This window comes from Mesoplodon bidens (assembly GCF_964165515.1).
Source record: "Mesoplodon bidens genome assembly, chromosome: 5".
NCBI classification, from domain to species: domain Eukaryota; kingdom Metazoa; phylum Chordata; class Mammalia; order Artiodactyla; family Ziphiidae; genus Mesoplodon; species Mesoplodon bidens.
In genome coordinates this window covers 4,346,904-4,368,369 of record NC_138161.1, presented here as the reverse complement: position 1 = coordinate 4,368,369, position 21,466 = coordinate 4,346,904, and the positions used below count along the sequence as shown (strand labels likewise).

Sequence of the window (21,466 nt, the reverse complement as noted above, 5' to 3'; positions counted from 1 at the left end):
TGGCAGGACCATGTCAGGGTCTTATGGGAACACTCAGGAGGACGACTACTTTGGGCTGGAGTGAGGAGTGGGTGGATAGGGGGAGGAAGTATTTTCTGGAAGAAATGATGCCAACCACAGTTAAGTGGGATCTAAGACATTCAGCTGGCTGAAAAGCAGGTTTGCATTACTGTGAGGTCAACAAACGGACCCAGGGACCCTAACGCAGAGGGTAGGGGCTGATGGCCCATCACGATAGCCAAGTTCACGCTACAGCAGGGCTACACCAGGCTTTATTTTTAAAGTGCTTCTGTGACAACATGGGGAACATTTTCCCCAGACAAATGCCGTGTAGGAGGAATACCTGCCACTCAACTTCCACGGTTCACAGAGCCAAGACCTGGCCTCTGGCTGGGGAAGTATTCCATGTTGGAAACACGGTTTTGTCACCACAAGCGTTTGCCGTTTTGGGTGTGTGCCTAAGACCGAGGATGCAACAGGAGTGCCACAATCCCAACCTCAAAAAGCCGTGATTACTAAAGAACAAAAGGCAAACCTAAGTTTTTTAAACAAAACAAAATTTGGTGGCAAATTGAATAGCAGGGCTAAAGCAGATTAAAATAAAGATTAAACCACTTATTCCTGGTGCAGTGTGTTCAAGAAACTTTTAACCAGAGGCTCCCAGGAGAGGCTAGTTTTAGGATATCAGGCGGGGAAAACAAAACCACGGGAAGAGGCGAGGGCAAGCCCAGATAGACGGACTCGGCATTGGTCACCCCAGCTCTTCACTTACAGGGAAAGCTAACAGCAAAGGAGTGAACACGTCTTGGTGTTTTGGAAGAGCCAGATTAGAATGATAAAAGATGCTGCTGAGTGGAAACACTTAAAATATGAAACAAAACTAGTTTATCGATTGCTATGCTGAAATGTCAACGCAGGGGGCTAAACACATTCCTTTCATGCATTTACCCCACAATCAGCTTAAAAACTACTCATCTGAGCAGTTAAAAAAAAAAAAAAAAGGTGGATAAAGATTGCCGCTTATGTTTTTTTTTTTTTTTTTGGCCTCTCCACATGGCATGTGGGATCTTAGTTTCCCCACCAGGGATCGAACCCACGCCACGCCCCCTGCAGGGGAAGTGCAGAGTCTTAACCACTGGACCACCAGGGAAGTCCCCCGATGGGATTTTAATTATCATGTATTTGTGGTGTCCAAGTAACTTAAGCTTCAGTGCAAATTTCATTCTACAAGCCACCTGGAGCAGTAGGGGAATTAAATCTCTCTCACGACTCAAGTGGCTTTTCATACTACCCAAAGAGGAGGCCTTTATCTCATAAATTAAAGTTTCATAAATTTAAACTCTATTAATTATATAATTAAAGTCCAAAACATCCCAATGAGACCATGATTCAAAACAAAATACAGTACAAATTTATTGACTCCAATCAACCTTAGTCAAGATTTAAGCAAAGTAAACAGATAATTGGATACAAATAAGCAATGGCTTAACATTAGGTAGAAGTCCTATTTTACTATGAGTTTTCAGTCCAAAAAAGCTTATTCCTAAATAAAACTGAACAATGATTTCTCTGCTGAGGCGTTATGACAACAAAATACACACAGTTATAAAGCAGCCACATGTTTTTCTTTTAGCAATAAGCATTCATTCAATGAAAATTTTGAAACTGCCTTGGATTAATGTCGATAAGAAATTATCACCTTTTGAGAATTAGTATTAACCAAGTATAACTTTGTGGAAAACCTGGACAGCACTAATAAATGACTAAAGAGCACTGAATTCAACTGTTTTAAAGATTTACAGTAAAATACTTTGGTTCCCAAACGACTGTCTCTAAATGGAATTTTTAAAAAACCTGACATTGACTCATTTTTTCTCTTCCAGAATCTAAACACGGACAGTGAGTTTTCTCCGCAGTCACGTGGCAACGGGGCGCCCTAGCGCACACGCCGGGAAGCGCTGAGTGGGCGCACCGAAAACTATGCAGACGTCAAGTTCCTTAAAGTGCTAAAGCCACAAGAGAAAAACCTATTTGTAAAACTTAAAAAAAAAAGCCAGTGTTAAAGAACTTATTAAAGAATATGTGCTAGCATTATTTAAATCAATAATGCTTTTCACAATTATTGCAAAAAAAATCAGACACATCAGAAATTGATAAACTGACTCGTAACATTCCAATATTAATTAGTGCAATTTATAAAGAAACCTGTTATGAATGACATTATTTTTGCAGTAAGGAAATGAAAATCACTTTACTTCCTAAAGTTCCAGATTTTGGCTGTACACACACACATCCCTACACACACACACACACACACACACACACCCCTACACACACACACACACACACACACAGTTTGAAGGAACAGAGGCCGGCTTGGATCAGTCCATTCCTGTCCCTCCCTCACACACACACACACACAGTTTGAAGGAACAGAGGCCGGCTTGGATCAGTCCATTCCTGTCCCTCCCTCATCCGACCGTCCGGCTGGCCTGATTACACCTCTTTTCTCCACCAAAGGGCACATTTTATTCTTGTCTCAGTTTCTACTCTTAGCACCAGTGGGTGCTGTGTGTCGGTCAGACTATCACAGAGATTAAGGGCTGGGGCATGTTTTTAAAGAGAAGGCCGTGATGATCTGTTCTCAAACAGAAGATCAGGAACCACATCCATCTCCCTACAAATGCAGACATCACTGTCGAACTGTTAGCTGTATATTTTGACAAAATTATAAACGCATACTAACCACAACTAGTTTTAAAGGTGAATATTCTATTACTCTTTAGACATTTTTACTGTAAAAAAATGCACACGATTTGTCACCTCCATTGCTTACTTGGATAAAAACACACTTTCTGTGGTGTTCCTCGCTCCCCCAAATGAAGAAAACGATTCAATAACAAGTTTTCAGATTAACAAAGAATATATTAAAACATCTGACATTCTTTCCACAATTGCATAAAAAAGCAGGCATCCTGAATACTTACAAGGAATAATGAGCTTTCTACATTCTCAAAAATTAATTACAATCAGAAAAAAAACATTTTCAAGAATATCTTTACTAGCTAACATGTTTCAGCAAGAAAAGGCCAACTTGTCTTATACCAAGTATTTGCCTACTGGCTGAGATAAACATTCTTAAACAAACCTTCGCTGAATAAAGCAATTTATGTGTCTTTCGTTATTTTACATCTTAACGTTTAAAATAGTTAAATGAGTGGAAGCCTATTTTTTGACCACCAAAATAAACTCTTTCAGCCTGATGCTTTTAAGGTACAGTATAAAAAGTAATAGAAAAACCAGAACTGCATTACAAATGTTTTTGGTTCAAAATTTTCTTTGAAATCTTATGTTCCTTGCCTAGACAAAAATGTGAACAAGACCAAACACTGGCAAGTTTTAAAATCTAACAGATATGCAGAGCCTATACTTAGATCAAAAATATTTTTTATTCATTAACGTTATTAAAAAATCTTCAAAAATGTAGCATAAAGGTTCCAGTCCTGGGATCGTGAATTTACAATGCCAAGATCCCATGTATCATGGAATTAGTAACCCGTCCTTCCACAGCCGTAAGTAATGATCACTCTGAAGGAAACTGGCTTTTCTTGAAGTGATAGGTACCAGGACGTTCAGAGTAAGAAATGTCGCATTATACAGGCAGTGAGCTCAAAGAACAGTAATCCACCACATAAAATCACATGTTTTCATTTTGTCTTTAAAATGCATAGACTTCTTCAAGAAAACATAAAGATGGCAATAATCAGTAACTGCAACTTGATTTTATTTTACTTTCTCCATCAAATTTAAGAATAAAAATAGGAAGTAACCCTATTTGGGGACTTTTGGTAGTTTCCAAACGAAAGAATAAAAGGCAAAATTTCACATGTGATTTCTGCAATGTACAGTTAGAATTTTATAAAAATGCTTGTGTTTCAATAAAAAATAAGAATCTCCTTCCTACCGTGGGTATGGAATGCGGGTTATGAGACTGATGAGTAGACTTCTGCTAGAGCGCCAATTTGAGCACTCAGCAGATTACTTCTTAGTCACAGTAGTTGACTTTCTTATTTGAAAGAATAGCTTGCAAAAAAATTAATAAACTTGGAGGCTTAATCCATCATTACCTTGAAAGAATTTAGGGGTTTCAACAATATTTCTACTTTTATATATCTCACTTCCCCACTCCTGCCAATGAAATAAACTTCTTTTCCTTTTGAAACACCCCACTGAACTTTGGATTACACATACCGAAAGGCTTTGAATTACAATTCACACAAAATAATAATAAAGAAAAGAAGCCCAAGCCCTATGGGCCAAAATACGTAGCAAACACTAATTTTGGACCCTTGATAGTACTTTAATACATATTTATGGAATATTAAGCAGTGACTTAAAGCAGAATAGTTTCACTGTGGACATTTTACCACCATAAACTCCAAAATATTCTAACAAATCACAAGACAGAGAGGCAGGAAAACTGATTATTGTATATATTGTTCTTGAAAAGCATGTGGAGACTGCAGTGTGGCTTCTCCCTCTGCTTCAAGTCTCTGAAAGTAAACGGTAATTTGGGATTTAGAGCCAGCTGTACTCACTCCGGGGGCTTGGGATCTATGTAAATATATGTCCTGACCTTACTTGTTATACCAATGTTGTTAAATTCAAAATTTGTGCCATATGCTATCTTTGTTCTCTGTCCCCAATACACTGAGAGTTTCAATTTGTGAGAGCACAAACCAGAGGAAAGCAAACACGCACAGCCCCTCGATGCTGGTCTGAATTCAGAGCCGTGACGGAGCACTGTTGATTACCATGCCCGCCACTACCGAAGCTTTGGAAACCGATGTGGAGGGCTTCCAGAAATCTTAATGTTTTCATTTCCCAAGTCTTCCATCACTAATTATGTGAAATGACCCAAGAGCAAGTTTTTGTTATTTTATAAAAATCTAAGTATTACTATTGCTGATTTATATTTCTCACAATTTTCATACAAAAAAAAGTTCTCAATGACCACAAAATACCAAATATTTATTTTTATCAAGTGTCAGGATAACTTATTAAAGTTGAGGTTTATCATTTTTTATTGCTGAAGTATTCTAAGATCTTAATACTGCAAACTACTCCACTTCGTTCCGATACCTTTTGGACTTACAAACACGGCTGAGCTTTAACCAGAACTTAGGCGTCTTAAGAGAATCAAAAGAAGAAATTCTTGAACAGTGTTTCACTAATTGCAAATCAGTAAAAACAAGAAAACCCCAAACCACCTCAAGTACAAGATTATACTGATACCATGGAATGAGGAACCATGCAAACAACCAAGAACAAGTTTCAACAGTAACGAAGTCAAGTCATCCTGTGACTGTAAGGTCCAGAAGCACAAGGGTTTCTGGAGCTTGGCTAGGTTGAGTAAGGACACTGCTGACTCACATCAGTCTCCCTCAAACTTATGTTCAACCATGACAGTTCGCAATCTTTATTACTCCTTTTCGGAAAGACATTTCGCGCCTTATGACACAGTTCACAACACAGGCTGGAATCCGGCGGGGGGCTCCGGTCTCCGAGGAGCAAGGCGGGTGGCCTTTTAGCTGTGGGTTTGCTCGTGGCTCCAGAGACTGAACGCAGTCTTGAATGTCCTATGGCAGAGCTTGCACATAAACTGTCTTTTAAACGTGATAGCAGAGAGGGGGGGCGCGTGGTAGAACAGCGTGTCTGACTCCCGGGCCGCGAAGAGCTTGTCGGCGCTGGGAGCCGGGTTCTCGGGCAAGCCCGTGGGGCTGTCCGGCTCCAGGGGCTGGATCTTGGGCAGTGGCGGGGGCAGAGGGGGCGGCGACGGGGAGCCGGTGGGGCGCGGGCCCACCTCGGGCTCCCTGTGCGCCGGGTCCTCGGCGGCCTGGGCCATGTGGGACTGGAAGTGACTCCAGAGCCGGAAGTTGGTGCGGAAAGCCTTGTTGCAGACGTGGCAGATGAAGGGCTTCACGGAGCACAGCAGCTCCTGGTGCCGCTCCAGCTGCTTGGGCGCCGGGAAGGTCTTGCCGCACTTCTCGCACGGCCACAGGTCCTTGGGGGCCGCGCCGGGCTCGGGCGCCTCCTCCTCGGCCCCCTCCGCCGGCTCCTCTTTGACCTGGACCTTCAGCGGCCTGGAGAGGCTGAGGTCTTCGGGGAGGCAGGGCGTGTCTTCCGGGTCGAAGTTCACGGGCTCGGGGCCGCGGCCGCCCGCGGGGTCGTCTTCGGCGGTGGCGGCGGCCGCGGCGGGGTCGGCCCGGCCGGGTTCGGGCAGGGCCGGCGGCCGGGCCGGGCCGCTGGCCTCGCCGTTGAGGTCGGGCCGGGGCGGGGAGGCGCCCGCGGCCGGGGCCATGCTGTTCTGGTTGTGCACCTCCACCTGGTGCCGCCAGATGCTGAAGGCCGACTTGAAGGTGCGCATGCACTCCAGGCAGGTCAGCTTGCGGTACTCGCACTCGCCCTCGTGCTCGCGCTTGAGCTCGGGCGAGAAGAACCTGAGACTGCAGTAGGGGCACACGGTGGCCGTGCGGCACAGGCGCTCGTGGCTCCCCTGCTCGAGAAGAGAAGAGAGCTTGGCGTTACAGAGGCGACACAGGTAGAGCTCCGAGCCGCCGCCCGCCGGGCCCCCGGGCGCCGCGCGCTCCCTGGGCCTGGCGGCCCTGCCGGCCCCGAGGGCCTTCTCTCCCGGGTGCATCTTCACGTGCTGCTTGAGCTGGGAGAGGAAGCGGTAGGCCTTCCCGCAGGCCGTGCACACGTACGCGCCTTTGGCCCGGGACCTCAGGCTCCTCTTGATGGCTTGCGCGGGGGAGCCGCCGGGGCCCTGGAAGCCGGGCCGGCCGCGCCGCAGCTTCAGGATCAGGGCCTTCTTAATCTCCCGCTCCCTCACGATGTCGATCAGCTTCCTCTGGAATTTCTCGTCCAAAACGGCGTGCGCGCTGGCGGCCGGGGACGGGTTCTTCACGATGCCGTGCTGCGTCTGGCAGTGCGTCCACACTTTGAAGTTGGTGTGAAAGCGCTTGTGACAGATGTCGCAGGCGTAGGGCTTCTCGGGGTTGTGGTACATGTTCACGTGCCGGTGAAGGCCGGCCGTGGATCTAAAGATCTTAAGGCAATGTTTGCATTTAAATTTTTTGTTTGGTCTCGCTCCCTCCAGCTCGCCGAATTCGTCCTTGCTCAAGTCCGAACCCGGGAAGTCGGCCTCGAGGAGAGGCGGGCTCGAGCGCTCCGCACGGGGGTCTCCCGCGCCCGGCGAGCTCTGGCCCTCGGCCTTCGGCTGCTTGGCCGGCAGCCTCCTGTCCGCCTGGAACCGCCTCTTGGCCGGGAGGCGGCTCGCGTCTTGCCGGTCGTCGTCCGCCTGTGGGACCAGGTCCCTCGAGGCGGCCGCGGCGTCCCCCACGGTGACGCGGATGATGTCGCCGGGCTCCGGGGGGCTGCGCGGCTCGGCCTTCACCCGCACCTCGGGCCCGGGGGCCGCCCCCGGCCGCTCCGCCGGCTGAGAGGCGCTGAAGGACCGGAGGCGGTGCGGCTGCGGGGCCGGGGCCCGGGCGTCGGGGGCCGCCGCCTCGCTCGCGTCCCTGGAGGACGGCCCCTGAGAGAAGGCGACGAGCGAGCTCCCCGCCGCGTCGCCTGAGCCCGAGCAGGAGCCCTGCGGGGGCTGCGGGTCTGCGGCGGGCGCGAAGACGGGGACCTGGCTGTCCATGGACAGCGAGCGGCGGAGGAGGCTCTTGACCAGCGGGCCGCTCCTGTCCACGCCCTGGCCCCCGGGCACCGGGCCCCCAGCCGGGATCACCAGCCCCAGCCTGGAGTAGTAGAGCAGGTTCCTGTCCTCGCCCGGCCCGCCGCCCCGGCCCGCCTCCTTCAGCAGGAAGGGCGTCTCCGGGGCGCCGCGCAGAGACAGCACGGGCGGCCGCGGGCTCCGCAGCGCCAGCTCCACGGCCACGCCTCGGGGGAGCGGAGCGCTGGCGCCCGGCCTCTCGTCCGCGGCCGCCCGGTCCTGTGGGGGCTTCGAAGGCGGCGCCGCGCCCCGCTTGGCCAGGCCGCCTCGGCTCGGCTCCTCCGACGGCCCGGCGAGCTCGGGGGGCCTCGCGAGGCCCGCGGGGCCATCTTTCGGCCGACTCTTCTCAGCTGCCGCCACGTGGTGCGCTGGCTCCGTGGGCTTGGGACCGGGGGCCTTACTGGCGTTGGCCTGGACGGCGATGCCGGGCGAGGGCCGGGGAGGGTGGCTGAGGTCGGCTGGATTCTGACTCACGGTTTTCCCCTGGGCCTCGTTTCTACTTTGACAAACGATGACGCTTCTCTTCTGAGAACTGTTCTCATCGTCTTCCGCGAAGGGCTTCTTTCTGTTGGGACACGTTGGAAAGGGGGCCTGGGGCGTCTTAGAAGCGATGTTGGTCAGAAAGGAGATGCCCAGGCTGTAGCCTAATTCCTGCACAGCAGCAAGGCTGCCTTTCTCCACAAATAAAGACGAAGAATAGATGTAGTTCAGCACATTGTCGAAAGCATCTGGCTCACAAAAGTCCAGCTGGAACACAGTTTGTGACTCGTTCTCCTGATTTGTGAATAAGCTCTGGAAGTACTCACTGCTGGCAGCCAGGACATTCTTATGCGCGCGGAACTTCTGGTCCCCCACGATCAGGAGCACGTCGCACAGCTGCCCTTTGAGGCGCTCCTCGTTGAGGGCGCTCAGGAGAGAGATGGCGTGGGCTGGGTTGATGTAATGCAGCAGCCCCTCCATGCTCGGGCTTACCTGAAAGACAAACGTGCAATCGCCGTGAACATGGTGGTGAGAAGCTCCCCCAGATGAGGGCTCCTCAAGGGCCGGGAACGTCAGCTGTCTTCTCACAGGTGCCAATGCTTAGCAGACTGTGGCCCAACAAGAGGTTTCTGGATGAATGATCTTACTTAAATAACAAGGAAAATATACAGAAACAAGTCTCATGGCTTAAGTAGGTCATCAATCATTACAACTGAAGAATTTTAAGCACTAAGGTCTGTAACAGGCAACTCCATACCAGCAAAAAGGCAGCTAGAACTTGGCAGGTACGTAGAGAAGCAATATTTGAAAACAAGGTTTATTATCCATATTTAGGGCCCATATCCATTTGAGGCTTAATTCTATTCCTTATTGGCTCAGAGAGTAAGTATGGAGTACCGAACCCCATAAAGTCCGTAATTCTGAAAGGAAAGCAGTTTTATTACTGGATATGATTAAACACAATGTGAATTAACAATAGGCTGTAAAGTAGAGGTCTCAAAAATAGGTAAGAGGGCTTCCCTGGTGGTGCAGTGGTTGAGAGTCCGCCTGCCGACGCAGGGGACACGGGTTCGTGCCCCGGTCTGGGAAGATCCCACATGCCGCGGAGCGGCTGGGCCCGTGAGCCATGGCCGCTGAGCCTGCGCGTCCGGAGCCCGTGCTCCGCAACGGGAGAGGCCACAGCAGTGAGAGGCCCGCGTACCGCAAAAAAAAATAATAAAATAAATTTAAAAAATACGTAAGAATTTGGGAAGAGGGAAGTCATTTGCTAATTACGATTGCATCAAAGTGTTTAGCAAAGGTTAGAAATATTAAAGAATAAAAAAGTTTGTTTTCTTTCTTATGCTAAACACCTTGCAATCCGAACACTATTTTCTTACCAAATTACACTTTCAACAATAGCACAGTAGAAGCTTTAGCCTGGATCTAAACTTAATTATACAAATTCTAAACTAAGGGGTTTGACTTGAGATTTCGATGAAACTCTCTTCAAATCTAAAGGTGAGATCTAAAGGCCTAGTGGGGGGGTGCTGGTGCCGAGAGGCTGGGGCTGAGATCCTCCCTGTGGTCCACTAGCATCTCAGGTTAGCAGGTCCCTCACGTGAGACGGGTAACAACTGTGCCCTCCTTTAGGGCTGCTGTGAAAATTACATGAGCCTGTATGTCATACCTAGTAAGGACTTGACAAATGTGCAATTAATTTTCAGAAACTGCAGGGTTAATAGATATTTAATTCAGCATAAAAGGGTCCAGATTAACCCCTGACGAAGATGAAGCCATTTCACACAGAGAGGACGCCTGACTCTCCAAATATGACGCTTCCCTCAGGCTGCTGCTACGGTAATGTCTCGTCTCTCTGGGTTGGTTCTATAATGCCATATTGTTCTTTAAAATAGTTATGACATTTATTTTTTAATATAAAATGGATTCAGAGTAACTAAGACTATTTGGACAGTTTCATCATTCCCTAGAGGGTGAGCTAGAGATACACCAAACACGGTACCCGCACGTTTGCAGGTTCTCCTCGGGCTTCAAAGGACCAGGCTTTGCTGGTCAACCAGCCTCTGCGCTCTTCAGGAGAATCTGCAGGGAAGAGTTTCCCAGGCCACCACCTGGAGTGACCAAGCGTGATCCCCGGTCTTCTTCACCACTGATCTGGCTCCTGTTGAGGTACTGACTCCACTTGACTGACCTGGAGACGTGACTTTGCTTCCAGAGACGACGCTTGGAGCCCGTCCAGACAACTGCCATGGTCAGCTTGCACCGAGCTGTGGTTCATTCTTGCCTGGCATTGTTTCACCTCGATGGTGAGTGCTTGAGAAGGAGATTTTCCCTTCCTTTTTTTTTGATTAGCCATTTAAATTTCTCCCTTAATCCTACTATACTGTCTTTGTAATCACACATCTATTTATGTGCAAAGAAACCCCTGTCATCATTTACAGAGGTCAGCAGAGAAAAAAAATAAGCTTACAATGCCACACTCGTAACTCAGCCGTGCTGCGAACACTATTTTTAGTGCAATTAATTTTTGAGACAGCTAGTTCAGATATTGCCACAGGGAAGAGCAGCAGATGCAGAATCAAAAGCTTGGACGAGTACTTTTCAAGAGGGTTTCTTCAAATCAATTTAGTGGTCTGAAGTGAACAACTGAAAAAAATGACCAGGGCAGAGTAGAAAAGTCCAAATGTCTCAAATGTAGTAAGGCTGACTACAATCTTGTGAAACTTTCACAAGTTATATGCATACATTTCCACACATGTAAGCCGGCACTGGAGTGAGATGTACAGTGGTCCCTCGGTATCTGCAGGGGATTGGTTCCAGGAAGCCTGCGGATACCAAAATCCACAGATGCTCAAGTCCCTTATATAAAATGGTGTAGTATCTGCGTATAACCTATGCACATCCTCCCATATACTTTAAATCATCTCTAGATTACCTGTGGGTCAGAGTTAAGACAGTTTGAAGGTCCGTGCTCTAAGCTAATCAACCTCTCTGAGCCTCAGTTTTCCCCACTGTAAAGTAGGGATAATAATGTTACTGTGAGAATCTGGAAAGAAAACCATAATCGCTACCATTTATTCAGCACCTATAACACATTACAAATTTTACCAGAACTTCACGTCATTCACCTATTCACTCACTCAACAAAGTGACATTTCAGAAGGCGTGAAGGACGCAAGGCTGAGCCACGAGGGTCACTGAGGGAAGAGACAAGGTAACAGCTGGGCTGGAGCACAGCTGAAGAAGCCGTGGGTGACAACACTGAAGGAGCTTGGGGAGACACTGAGCAGGGCCGGGGGGACCACTGGAAGGACTGCACTTTTTACCAGGGCAGCTGTTGGAAGAGTCTGAGAAGAGGAATGACAACAACCTGAATTTTGTTTCAGAAAGATTCCTCTGGCTATGTTGCAAAGAATGGACCACGGGAGACTGTGTAAGCTGGGAAGTCAGCTAGGAGTCCACCGCATTGATGCAGGCCAGACAGGACAGTGCCCGGACCAGCAGGGCAGCGGTGGACGGAAAGACAGTCATTAGGATTTCTAATGGACTGACTGCAGAGGGTAAGAAGATGAGGAGGTAAGGGTGTCTCCAAGGTTTCTGCCAGAACTGGAAGGATGTCCTTCCTTGAGATGAAGTTTGAAAAACTGGTTCAGAATTTTGTCAGGAATTCAGTTTAGATCTTCTAAATGTGAGCAGGAACCTGGTCATTAACGTACCCTTCACGGGCACCCTTTCCTGCTTCACTTCCCCTGCAACCTTTCTTATGCTTCCTGGGATCACTTCCCAAATAAACATCTACACTCAAATCCTTGTCTCAGGGTCTGCTTTTGGGGAAACTCCAACTAAGAAACCAAGGGACTCTGTGAGGACTAAACCAAATGAGATTTTCTACATCCCTGGACATGAAGCAACGCTAATGCACATATCATCTGCTCCCGATTCCTACAGGCCAAAAACCCCGCATTTTCTCACTGTTCATTGTTCGGAAAAAGTTTCCTTCTCTTTCTTCCTTCCAATTATCGTGACCTCTATTTTTGTTCTAAGTAACTGCTTCTAATCCCTAAACCACAGGCTTCCATACTTTTTGAACGAAACAGGAAATTAGGGAGAAATAAGTCACTGAGAGTTGAGTTGTAAGAGGAATAGTCACTGTCCCTGAAAAGTACTTGGAATTTAAAACTATTCATTTGACTCTAGCCTTAATTTATAGTCATCAACGAGAGCGCCTGCTTGAAAAGTGGCGAAGCATGTCCAAATTCCTGATAACCAGTGCAGAGAAGCTCCGGGTATTGATTTGTCCATACCATTCCCTAGACACTGATCGGGCATGAACAGCAGCCGAAATCTGAGCGCTTACTCTGCCACGTAGCACTGTGAACAGTTTTCAGGCTTTAACTCAATATTTACACCAACCCTAGGAGGCAGTACCACCATTATCCCCATTTTACAGCTGAGAAAACTGAGGCACACAGGGTTCAGGCTGTGTGCCTGCCTGAGGCTCAAGTCTGCACAGACAGTAAGGATCAGAGCAGAATCCACACCAGGTGACTTGGCTCTGGAGGCCACGCTCTTCACCTGCACACCACACCACCCTCTAGTTTCCTCTTTTAACTCCCACGTGAACATCTGAGCTAGGCACTGCCATCATCCCTGTTTTACAAATTAGGAAACCGAGGCATCGAGAGGTCAGGTAGTGTGCCTAAGGTCACCCAGTCAGTTCACTGTGGGGCTGGGAGTCGGGCCCCAGAGCCTGGATTCTTGGTCATCACGTTACACACTTCTCATGGTTGGGCACCGGTCTAGTATGTGTTAGATCCGGCCAGACAGGGAGGGTGGCAGTCTGACAAGCATGGTCCTGCCTTACAGCTCCTGGTCTTGTGTGGCAACAGGACAAGTCAATCCACCGCACACCCCGGTGTGCTAAGCACCAGGCGGCAGGGTGCAGGGGTACCGTTGGAGTACAGGTGACGGCACTGGGTCCAGGTGAGAGGAAGGTCAGGGAAGGGATTCTACAAAAGAAGTTTCCTGAACAGGCAGGAGTCAGAAAATATGGGAGTCAGGAAGGAAGGGAGAAGGACATTTCAAGGACAGGAGCAGTGTGTCCAGTACACACAGCCAAGACCAAGTGCCTGGCTGGAGCAAAAGACACGTGGGGGAGGGCGGGTCACGAGGCTGGGGAGGGGGTGGAGGCATGAGGCCCTGGGAGCAAACTTAAGGCCCCCCAAGGGTCATCGGAGGACAGTGACCTCTCCCATCCTCTTCAGGAGCCCTGGACAAGGGCTCTAGGTGTCTGGGGTGACAGGAGCACACAGTGCAGACTCCTCACCTTCACGCAGAGGCCCTTGCTTTTACCTTTTAATTCAATCATCAAAGCTTAACAATGGCCCCTTTCCTGGTCTAGCTGCAAACAATTAACATTTTGGCCTTTTGTGTTTTAATGACACAGTAGGTATATTTATTGAGCTTCACAACTTCATTAAAAATATAAAATGCTACACTAAGAACGCAGGCAAAAACGGGGGTGAGAATCACGACTGCTGCGTGTCATGAGATAATCCAGAAAACCCTTTGCAGCTGGTGGATGTGCAGACTGAACGCTCAAAGCCACGTGCTTTTCTGCTCTTCAGCCTCAGGTGAGGCCAGCTTTGGTGCTGGAGGTACCTTCTCCTCCATAAACCTGCTGGGTCATCAAACTCCAAGCTCTCGTTGACACTCAGGACCTCTGACTCACAGAGGACAGCGCATCCCAGGTCTGAAGGCTCTGACGTGGACATGTGCACTGTCGCTGCGTCCCTGGCCCCTCCTGCCCACTGCTCATCTGCATGGGTCTCCAGCGCCTGAGCTCCCGCCACCACTTCAGTCACGGTGGAAACCTTGGTGCTCTTCTTACAAGAAAAGTGGGTGAAACATGGAAGAAAAGGTCCCTCTACCATAGAAAAGGCTGGGAGGAAATCCCCCAGGAAAACCAGCTCCTGAAGTGGGGTGGGCTTGCTTACCACTTGGATCCCTGCACACAAATATCTTCCCAAACTCTGCCTAAACTGTTTCTATTTCATGTTGTTTCCTGCTATTTCAAAATGAGAGAATCTTTACAGTTAACAATTCATGGCCATCACTATAGCTCCATGGGAAGGACTTTCAAATTAGTCTACTTGTCTCAAATCCTGGCTTTGCCACCTATTAGGTAGGTAACCTTGTAAAGATCACTCAACCTGAGTACACGTTTCCTCAGCCTGTTCAATGGGGCTAACACTGCCCACCACATAGGATTCTTACGAAGAACAAAAGATGCCGTACGTGTGCAAGCTCCTGGTACATATAGTGTTTCCCGTCTGCGTGCAGGCACTTTACTTCCTTTTCTTCCTTTCCTGAACGTTCCCATGGTAGGACAGACGTGTAAGACTAAATATAACGAAGCACACAAAAAGTGCTGAGAATGCTGTTTACAGGAAGCAGTTAATCTGGCCGAGGGGTGGGAGGGTCGATGAGTGAACAGTGGGGACCTGAGGGAAGATGGGGGACTCATTGCTTACCGGACAATTATAATGGTATCAACACTACGGTTTCCACTCTTCACCATTCTACTGTAGATACTTTCCAGAAACATGCATCTAATAGTGCCAGGGCTTAAAAACTCCAGAAGCCCCTGGCCTGAATGAAGTTCCAATTCCCTAGAATGGCTACGAAGCACTTCATAACTGGATTCCAGAAAACTATTTCATACCACCACCTCAAAGTCCTCAGGTACCGAGTGCTAAGAGGGGCAGCGAATTCCTATCTTAATATAACGTAATTCAATGCAAATAATTCCCTCTTTACACCAACTGTAGGAAGTTAAGATTTTTAAGGAGATGGAGGAAATGTAGGCAATTCTGGACTATAGAACATTCCAGGGATATAAACAGAAGCAAAGCAGAGCTAGACACTCGGATAAAAGGACATCAGGAGGTGAACAGTGGGCGCAGAAAGGGAGATGAGAAGGGACCAAATAACCTCACGGCAGCTTTCGAGTCTTGGAGATGAACACTCAGGCTGGTATCAGAGCTAAGGTACACTGTAAATCAAACTTGCTCCAAGACCAGCCCACAAAACCCTTACCTCCAGTTCTATAGGAGAATCTCTCTTTAATCCAAAACATTAATGTGAAACTGAACTCTGGGCACACAATCCTTTGGAATGCTGGAGATTGCTTATATAGCCCTAACCATGACACTGGGAGAAGGAAGGAATGCGTATAACACAAAGCAAACATGTAGTTAGAAAAACAAAGCATCTACATTTGGCTTCGGAATATAAACACACACCCCGCTCACCCCCAAACCCTCACCTCTGGGTCTAACCTGACTCTCTCCATTTGATTTTACTATGAGATGGTGGCAGGCAGTCAGCTCTGCATCTCATCTTACATCTTATATCTCATCGTGGCTCACTTGGAGACAATGCAGATGTCCAGACATCCTCGAGAGCGCCTGGGATTTCAAAGCCAGCCTCGCTGATCTGACCCTTCAAGAGCAGCGATGTCACCCCCTTGGACCCCATCTCACCACAGGTTTCGTGTCCCCCGAGGAGGGCTGATTTGGTCTTAGGGGGTGCGCGCCGCCTCACCCAGCAGAACGCACCCCGGTTAACAGAGCAGCCTCCTGTCGTGCCCCTCCCGCTGGAGCACCCCCGTCCCAAGGAGTCTGAGGCGCTGTGCTCCCCTCGCTCAGGACTGGGCACACAACCAATGCCCAACCCATTAGAAACTTGCTCCTTTGGAATATGGGCTGAGAAGAGCAAAGGCAGCAGCTAGCGGAGCTGATTTATCTCAGCCCTGGCCTGAAAGTGCAGCCTGCAGCGCCCGCGACAGAGGCTCCTGCAGTTACCTTGGTTTCTGTCCTTCCCGGCCCAATTCTTTGTCTTTCCTTCAATGCAAGAGCGGCCCTCTCTCTACCTTTAAATTCCTTTTTCTATTCAAGCTGGCCCGGCAGTTTCTGCCCTTGTCATTAAAGGACCCTGACTGATCGGTTTCCAAGTGGTATTCGTCCTTCCTGTCATGCCCTCCAAATCCATCTTGACTGAGCTTCCGAAAACAAAATGTTGATCATTCACTGGACGCACACGTGAAGTATTACTATTATGAATTCACCTTCTTTACTGAGCTCCTATTACGGGCAAGGCATAATTAGACACACGTGAAATACAGGGTCGCACAGAACAGACAAGGCCCCCACTTTCCAGTGGGGTAAATCAGACGATGAACAGGGAAACAAGTAAACAAAGATAACTGTTGACTGTGCTAAGAGCTACAATGGAAATAAATGGGGAGCTATGACGGGGGGAGGTAACCAGAGTTTGGAGGGGATGGTCGGGAAATGCCTTGATGTAACAGTTTAGCTGAGACCTAAGACCTGAGTAAAAAGAAATAAAATGATAAAAACGATGGTTCTCCATTAGGTTAAAATGCAAAACTTTAAAAACATGGACTTCAAGGCTCTGGAAATCTGGTTTCAAACTACTTTTTAAATTTTCTTTCCTTTAGTTATCGCCTCGCGATAACTTCCTACTTCAGATACTTTGTCTCTGAGACACCACCCGCAGGTCTTGCTTCTTCTGTCACCCGATCTGCAATGTCCCAGACGCCCCCAACCCCGCCCCCGACACCACTCAGCTGAACGTTACTCACCCTTCAAAGCTCAGCTCAAGGCCATTTCCTCCATTAAGCCTTCAGTCATGGGCTGGACTGTCCCCTGCGATTCCTAGGTCGAAGTCCTAACCCCCAGCACCTCAGAATGTAAGCGTATGTGGAGACAGGGTCTTCTAAGAGACCGTAGGTTGTAATGAGGCCTTAAGGGTGGGCCCTAATCCAACGTGACTGGTGTTCCTGTAAGAGGTGGAGATAAGGACACAGACACAGAGAGAAACCATGTGAAGACAGAGAAGACAACCGTCCACAAGCTGAGGGCTCGGGAGAAAGCAAGCCTGCCAGAGCCTTCATCTCGGACTTCTAGGCTCCAGAATTGTGGGAAATACATTTCTGGCGTTCAGGGCCTCCCATCTGTGGCGCTCTGTTAGGGCAGCCCTAGCTAACTAATATACACACCTTCCTTGACCACTGCAGTTTATAACGAGCAAACGCCTTTCAACGGCAGTATTACGGAGGGACACCATTTACGCAGTGTTTATTCAGTGCCGTATACAGTAAGTTGTCTGTCTCCCCAGCAGAAATGTCAGCTATTTAAGGACTAGGGATCTATTTACTGTCTTTTGACACTCTTCACAACGCCCAACGTGGTATCTCATACAACAATAAATATCTGTTGATTTTTCTGTACTCTGACACTCTAATTAGATGCAGGAGTGGAAACCGTGCCTCTTATTTGTTTTCCTAAAGCAGAGCTGGTCCCACCAGTGCCCTTTAGAATACTATATTGATTTTTCTATTCCTCCCTAGATAAAATGCAAACTCTACAGACTGGCACGCCAAGAGTCTTCATATTCTGATCACAATTCATCTCTCCACCCTTACTGGACAGCATGAGGGTGAGCATCTACCCTACAAACTTGCACACCCAATTTCCACCGACTATCTTTCTTACCTTTCCTTCACTTGGCTAACCTCTACAGAAAGATCCAGCTCAAACGTCACCATCTCTACAAAGCTCTAGTGATGTGCTCCTGGCCAGTAGCTCAGCCATCTAAGCTACCACAGTACTTCGTCCCCTCTGCAATAACACAACTATTTTGAATGATCTGCCTTTATATCTACCCTCTCATGAGAGTCCTTAAAAGGAAGAACCCGGGCTTCCCTGGTGGCGCAGTGGTTGAGAGTCTGCCTGCCGATGCAGGGGACGCGGGTTCGTGCCCCGGTCCGGGAAGATCCCACGTGCCGCGGAGCGGCTGGGCCCGTGAGCCATGGCCGCTGAGCCTGCGCGTCCGGAGCCTGTGCTCCGCAACGGGAGAGGCCACAACAGTGAGAGGCCCGCGTACCGAAAAAAAAAAAAAAAAAAAAGGAAGAACCCTTGTTATCAGCTGTGTATTCCTAATGCTTAGTGCAGGACCAGCAGGTGCCTACTGGCCAAAGAGAGAAACCATCACTAAGGCTCGAGGCCTGGGCTGGCTCATCTCTGCTGCTCCAGCATCCGGCACAGACAGCAGCGCGTGGCGGTGGTCTTCGCTTTGTGTGTGAGTGACTGTGGCCTTAATTCCTACCGGCCTATGACTCCCAACTCTGTATCCCTGCTGAGGCTTCTCGGGACTCGTCCATCACAGGACAGCCCTTTTGTCCAGGATGGTACCTAGGACCCTACCCTCCCACATCTGCCGGTCCCCACATATTTCCTGTTTAGTTCGGTGTGCTGCCAGCCAGCAGGTCTCCCAAACTGGAAACCTCTTCTCTTTCCTTTCTAGCCAGTGATCCCCACCCCCACCCCATCAAGCCTTGCTCGTGATCAGCTCTGGCGTCTGCTCCCCTCACCCCCGCTGGCTTTGGTCCCTCTGGTCATCTCCCCTCACCCAGAGACCCTCTCAATACCCTGGCCCCTCTCCTGTTACACACCTAACACGCCCTGCCATGAACACGGTCAGGTTCCTCAAGGGCGGGGGTCATATCCTTTCCAACTTTTATTTCCAGAGAATGAAGCACACTCTACACCGAACAGTGTGAAAAGGAAGAATAAATTAGATGCAACGTTATTTTTAAGTGAACCAATGCCCCCCATGTCTACTTTCTTTTCACCATCGATATTTACTGGTACTCATATTTAAACGTCATGACTATTAGTCATTAAGGTGGATGAAGGATTTACTCCAAGCACCAGCGGGTAAAAGTTTTCAAAAGTAACTGTCTACGAGAAGCCTTTCTGACACGGATTAACCCTCTTTCTTCCGAACAAGGAATCAGACCACAACGCAGGCTCCCTATGGATGACGCAGGGTCACCGCTGTCAACAGTCCTGGCCGCTGCGCAATACCTGGCGCCCTCAGATGCCGGGCGTGAGCGGGGCTGGTGGCTCCCGCCCTAAGACCCCCAGAGCGCTGTGCACTGCGCGGGCTCCGGTCACCCCTTCCCCCACCTCCCACTGCCAGGCCGCCCCGCTGGAGAACCTGTCTCTACGGTCACCCCTCTAAACCGTGCTGCCGAAGCGGCGTCCTCCAGAACCGCGCGGCGCTGCGGTCGGAGCGCGCAGCAACCGGGGTGGAGGGCCAGGACCGAGGGGCGCTCCCGCGGTCACAGCCATGCTCTCCCGTACGGGGGCCAGTGAACGCGCGCCAGGTAAGCGGTCTGGGCGAGAAAAGATCTCGGGGAGTCCGGCCAGCGGAGGTCTCTGGGCGGGGGTCTCCAGCGCGGCCGGTCGGCAACCTACGCCTCCGGCCGCAGGTTTCGGACGGGGGCTTTCCCGAGCGGCGGGCGAGGCCCTCCGCATTACAGCAGAGGCACTCGGGGCCAGCGCTGGTGAGTCGGGGAGACCGGTCCTCCCGGGGGTCTGCGGGGGGCCGGCCAGGAGGCGAGGCAAGGCGGGGCAAGCAGTCCACTCGGGTCAACGGTTGGATGCGCCGGCGGCCGCCAGGCGGGGCTCAAGGGTCGGTGGGACGGGGGCGCGGGCCGCGGCAGGTGCGGGGGTCCCCCAGCCCCGCAGCTTCCGCGTACGCCCGCGCGCCCCAGCAGACACCGGCCGGCCCCCACGCCTGCCCGGGATGGAGCACGCGCCCGCGGCCGGAAGGCGCCCCAACCGCCCGGCGCAGGGGAGCCGGGCCCGGCGAGGGAAGCCCAGTGAGGGACGGAGCGTGCGCAGTGGCGAGGGCGAGGCCAAGTGCGGGCAAGGAGCATGCGCAGTGTGAAGGCACAGCGGGCTACGTGGGAGCCCGGGGCATGCTCGGTGAGAGCCGGGCCCGGCGCACGCGCAGAAGCGCTCCGAGCCCGCAACCCGCCGGCGGAGAGAAAAAGGAGGAGAGAAATCACCTCAGAGTTACGTCAGGAAAGGCCGCGTTTTGCGGGGAGGCTGTGGCCTCCCACGGGCTCCGCAGTTCTCCTAGGGCCAGGGGCCTGACAGTTACTCACCGGTCTTCAGCCCCGAGGCAGACGCCAGGCCCCTTCCCGCTCACACTCGGCTCGCGCGCGCCGCAGCCACCGCTGCCGCTGTGATTCCATCCATCTTGAATTTGACGTCATCCCACACCAGGGATGAGGTCATCGCAGGCAGCGCTCGTCACGTGCGCGGCTCTGTGATTGGCCGCCAGGCGCCTGGGGGCGGGGCGAGGGTGGTGCGCGGCGCGGGGGGCCGGGCGAGGGCGGGCCCGATGGCGGGCGACTTGCCGCCACCGGCGCCGCGTCCTCCCGCGCGCGCCTTCCGCCCGGTGTTCCTCCTCCTGAGCCGCACGCGCCCGCGTCCTCCCCCGGCCCGAGGCGGGGCGCGCGTCCCCCGTGGGCCGCCCTGAGGGGAGGCGGCGGCGGCTGGAGGGGTGCGTATCGCGGAGGCGCGGACCGCGCTCTGCCCGGCGGTCCCGGTGGGCTTGGCGCGGCGGGGACACGCGCCGGTGGGCTCTACGGGTGGTGCCCCTTCCCGGCCCGGCGCACTGCGGCGGCGCCTCCGCTCGGCCCTCGGAGGACTGTTTTCCGACGGCAGCCCCTTGGTGCCCGGGCCCAGGTGCATCTCGGCGGCGCGGACGCCTCTCGGCGGGCGTGGAGGCGCGCAGCGTGCGGCGTCCGACCTGCGGAGAACCGACCTGGGCGCTAACGCTTCCTCCCAGCTGGGCGGTCCTATCGCTGGGGACCGCTCGGTGCTGACTTGGGGTGGACGGGCCTCCAGGTTCACCCCGCCTGAGCAGATGGGGGTGGCAGCTCTGCTCTTCAGCCTCGCGTGACATCCGCTTGTCAGCTGCGTGTTCACAGACAGAAACCTTCACTTTTAATAGGCATTGGCTTAAGCGATCGCTGGGCAACTAACTTATTTTTCTCTAATATCAATTCTCAATTGCTGTCTCCTAGACTGTCATTTTCTTGCATGAGTATTACAAACCCATTATTTAGAACTCACTTCCCTCTCATTCAAAACCAGAAAATTAGTGTAACAGAAATGCCAAACTGTAAACACTAACTCTACAGAAAGGTTCTGTTAGGCAAGGTAAACAAAACAAATCAGATTGGAATGGAGAGGAGGTTGCGTGTTTTTTTTGTTTTTTGGCCGGAGTGCATGCAGGATCTTAGTCCCCTGACCAGGGATGGAA

At 50.8% G+C, this 21,466-nt stretch overlaps 1 protein-coding gene across 4 annotated transcripts; it reads right to left on the bottom strand.

Moving 5' to 3' along the window:
* Positions 1–1,411: 1,411 nt before the first annotated feature.
* Positions 1,412–20,496, bottom strand: ZBTB21 (zinc finger and BTB domain containing 21). 4 transcript variants are annotated; one of them, XR_014015839.1, is made up of 4 exons: positions 20,301–20,496; positions 16,926–17,123; positions 2,414–8,752; positions 1,412–2,327 (listed from the first exon to the last, which is right to left on the bottom strand). XR_014015839.1 is itself a non-coding variant. In XM_081234150.1 (3 exons), the coding sequence occupies exon 3, from the start codon at positions 8,738–8,740 to the stop codon at positions 5,588–5,590; it is 3,153 nt and encodes a 1,050-aa protein (XP_081090276.1). In that variant the 5' UTR covers positions 8,741–8,752; positions 16,926–17,123; positions 20,301–20,496; the 3' UTR covers positions 2,403–5,587. The 4 variants fall into 4 exon arrangements, 1 of the variants encoding a protein (XP_081090276.1); XM_081234150.1 differs by lacking the exon at positions 1,412–2,327 and having other exon boundaries at positions 2,403–8,752; XR_014015840.1 differs by lacking the exons at positions 1,412–2,327; positions 2,414–8,752 and adding an exon at positions 13,718–14,142.
* Between the last annotated feature and the right edge of the window lie 970 nt (positions 20,497–21,466).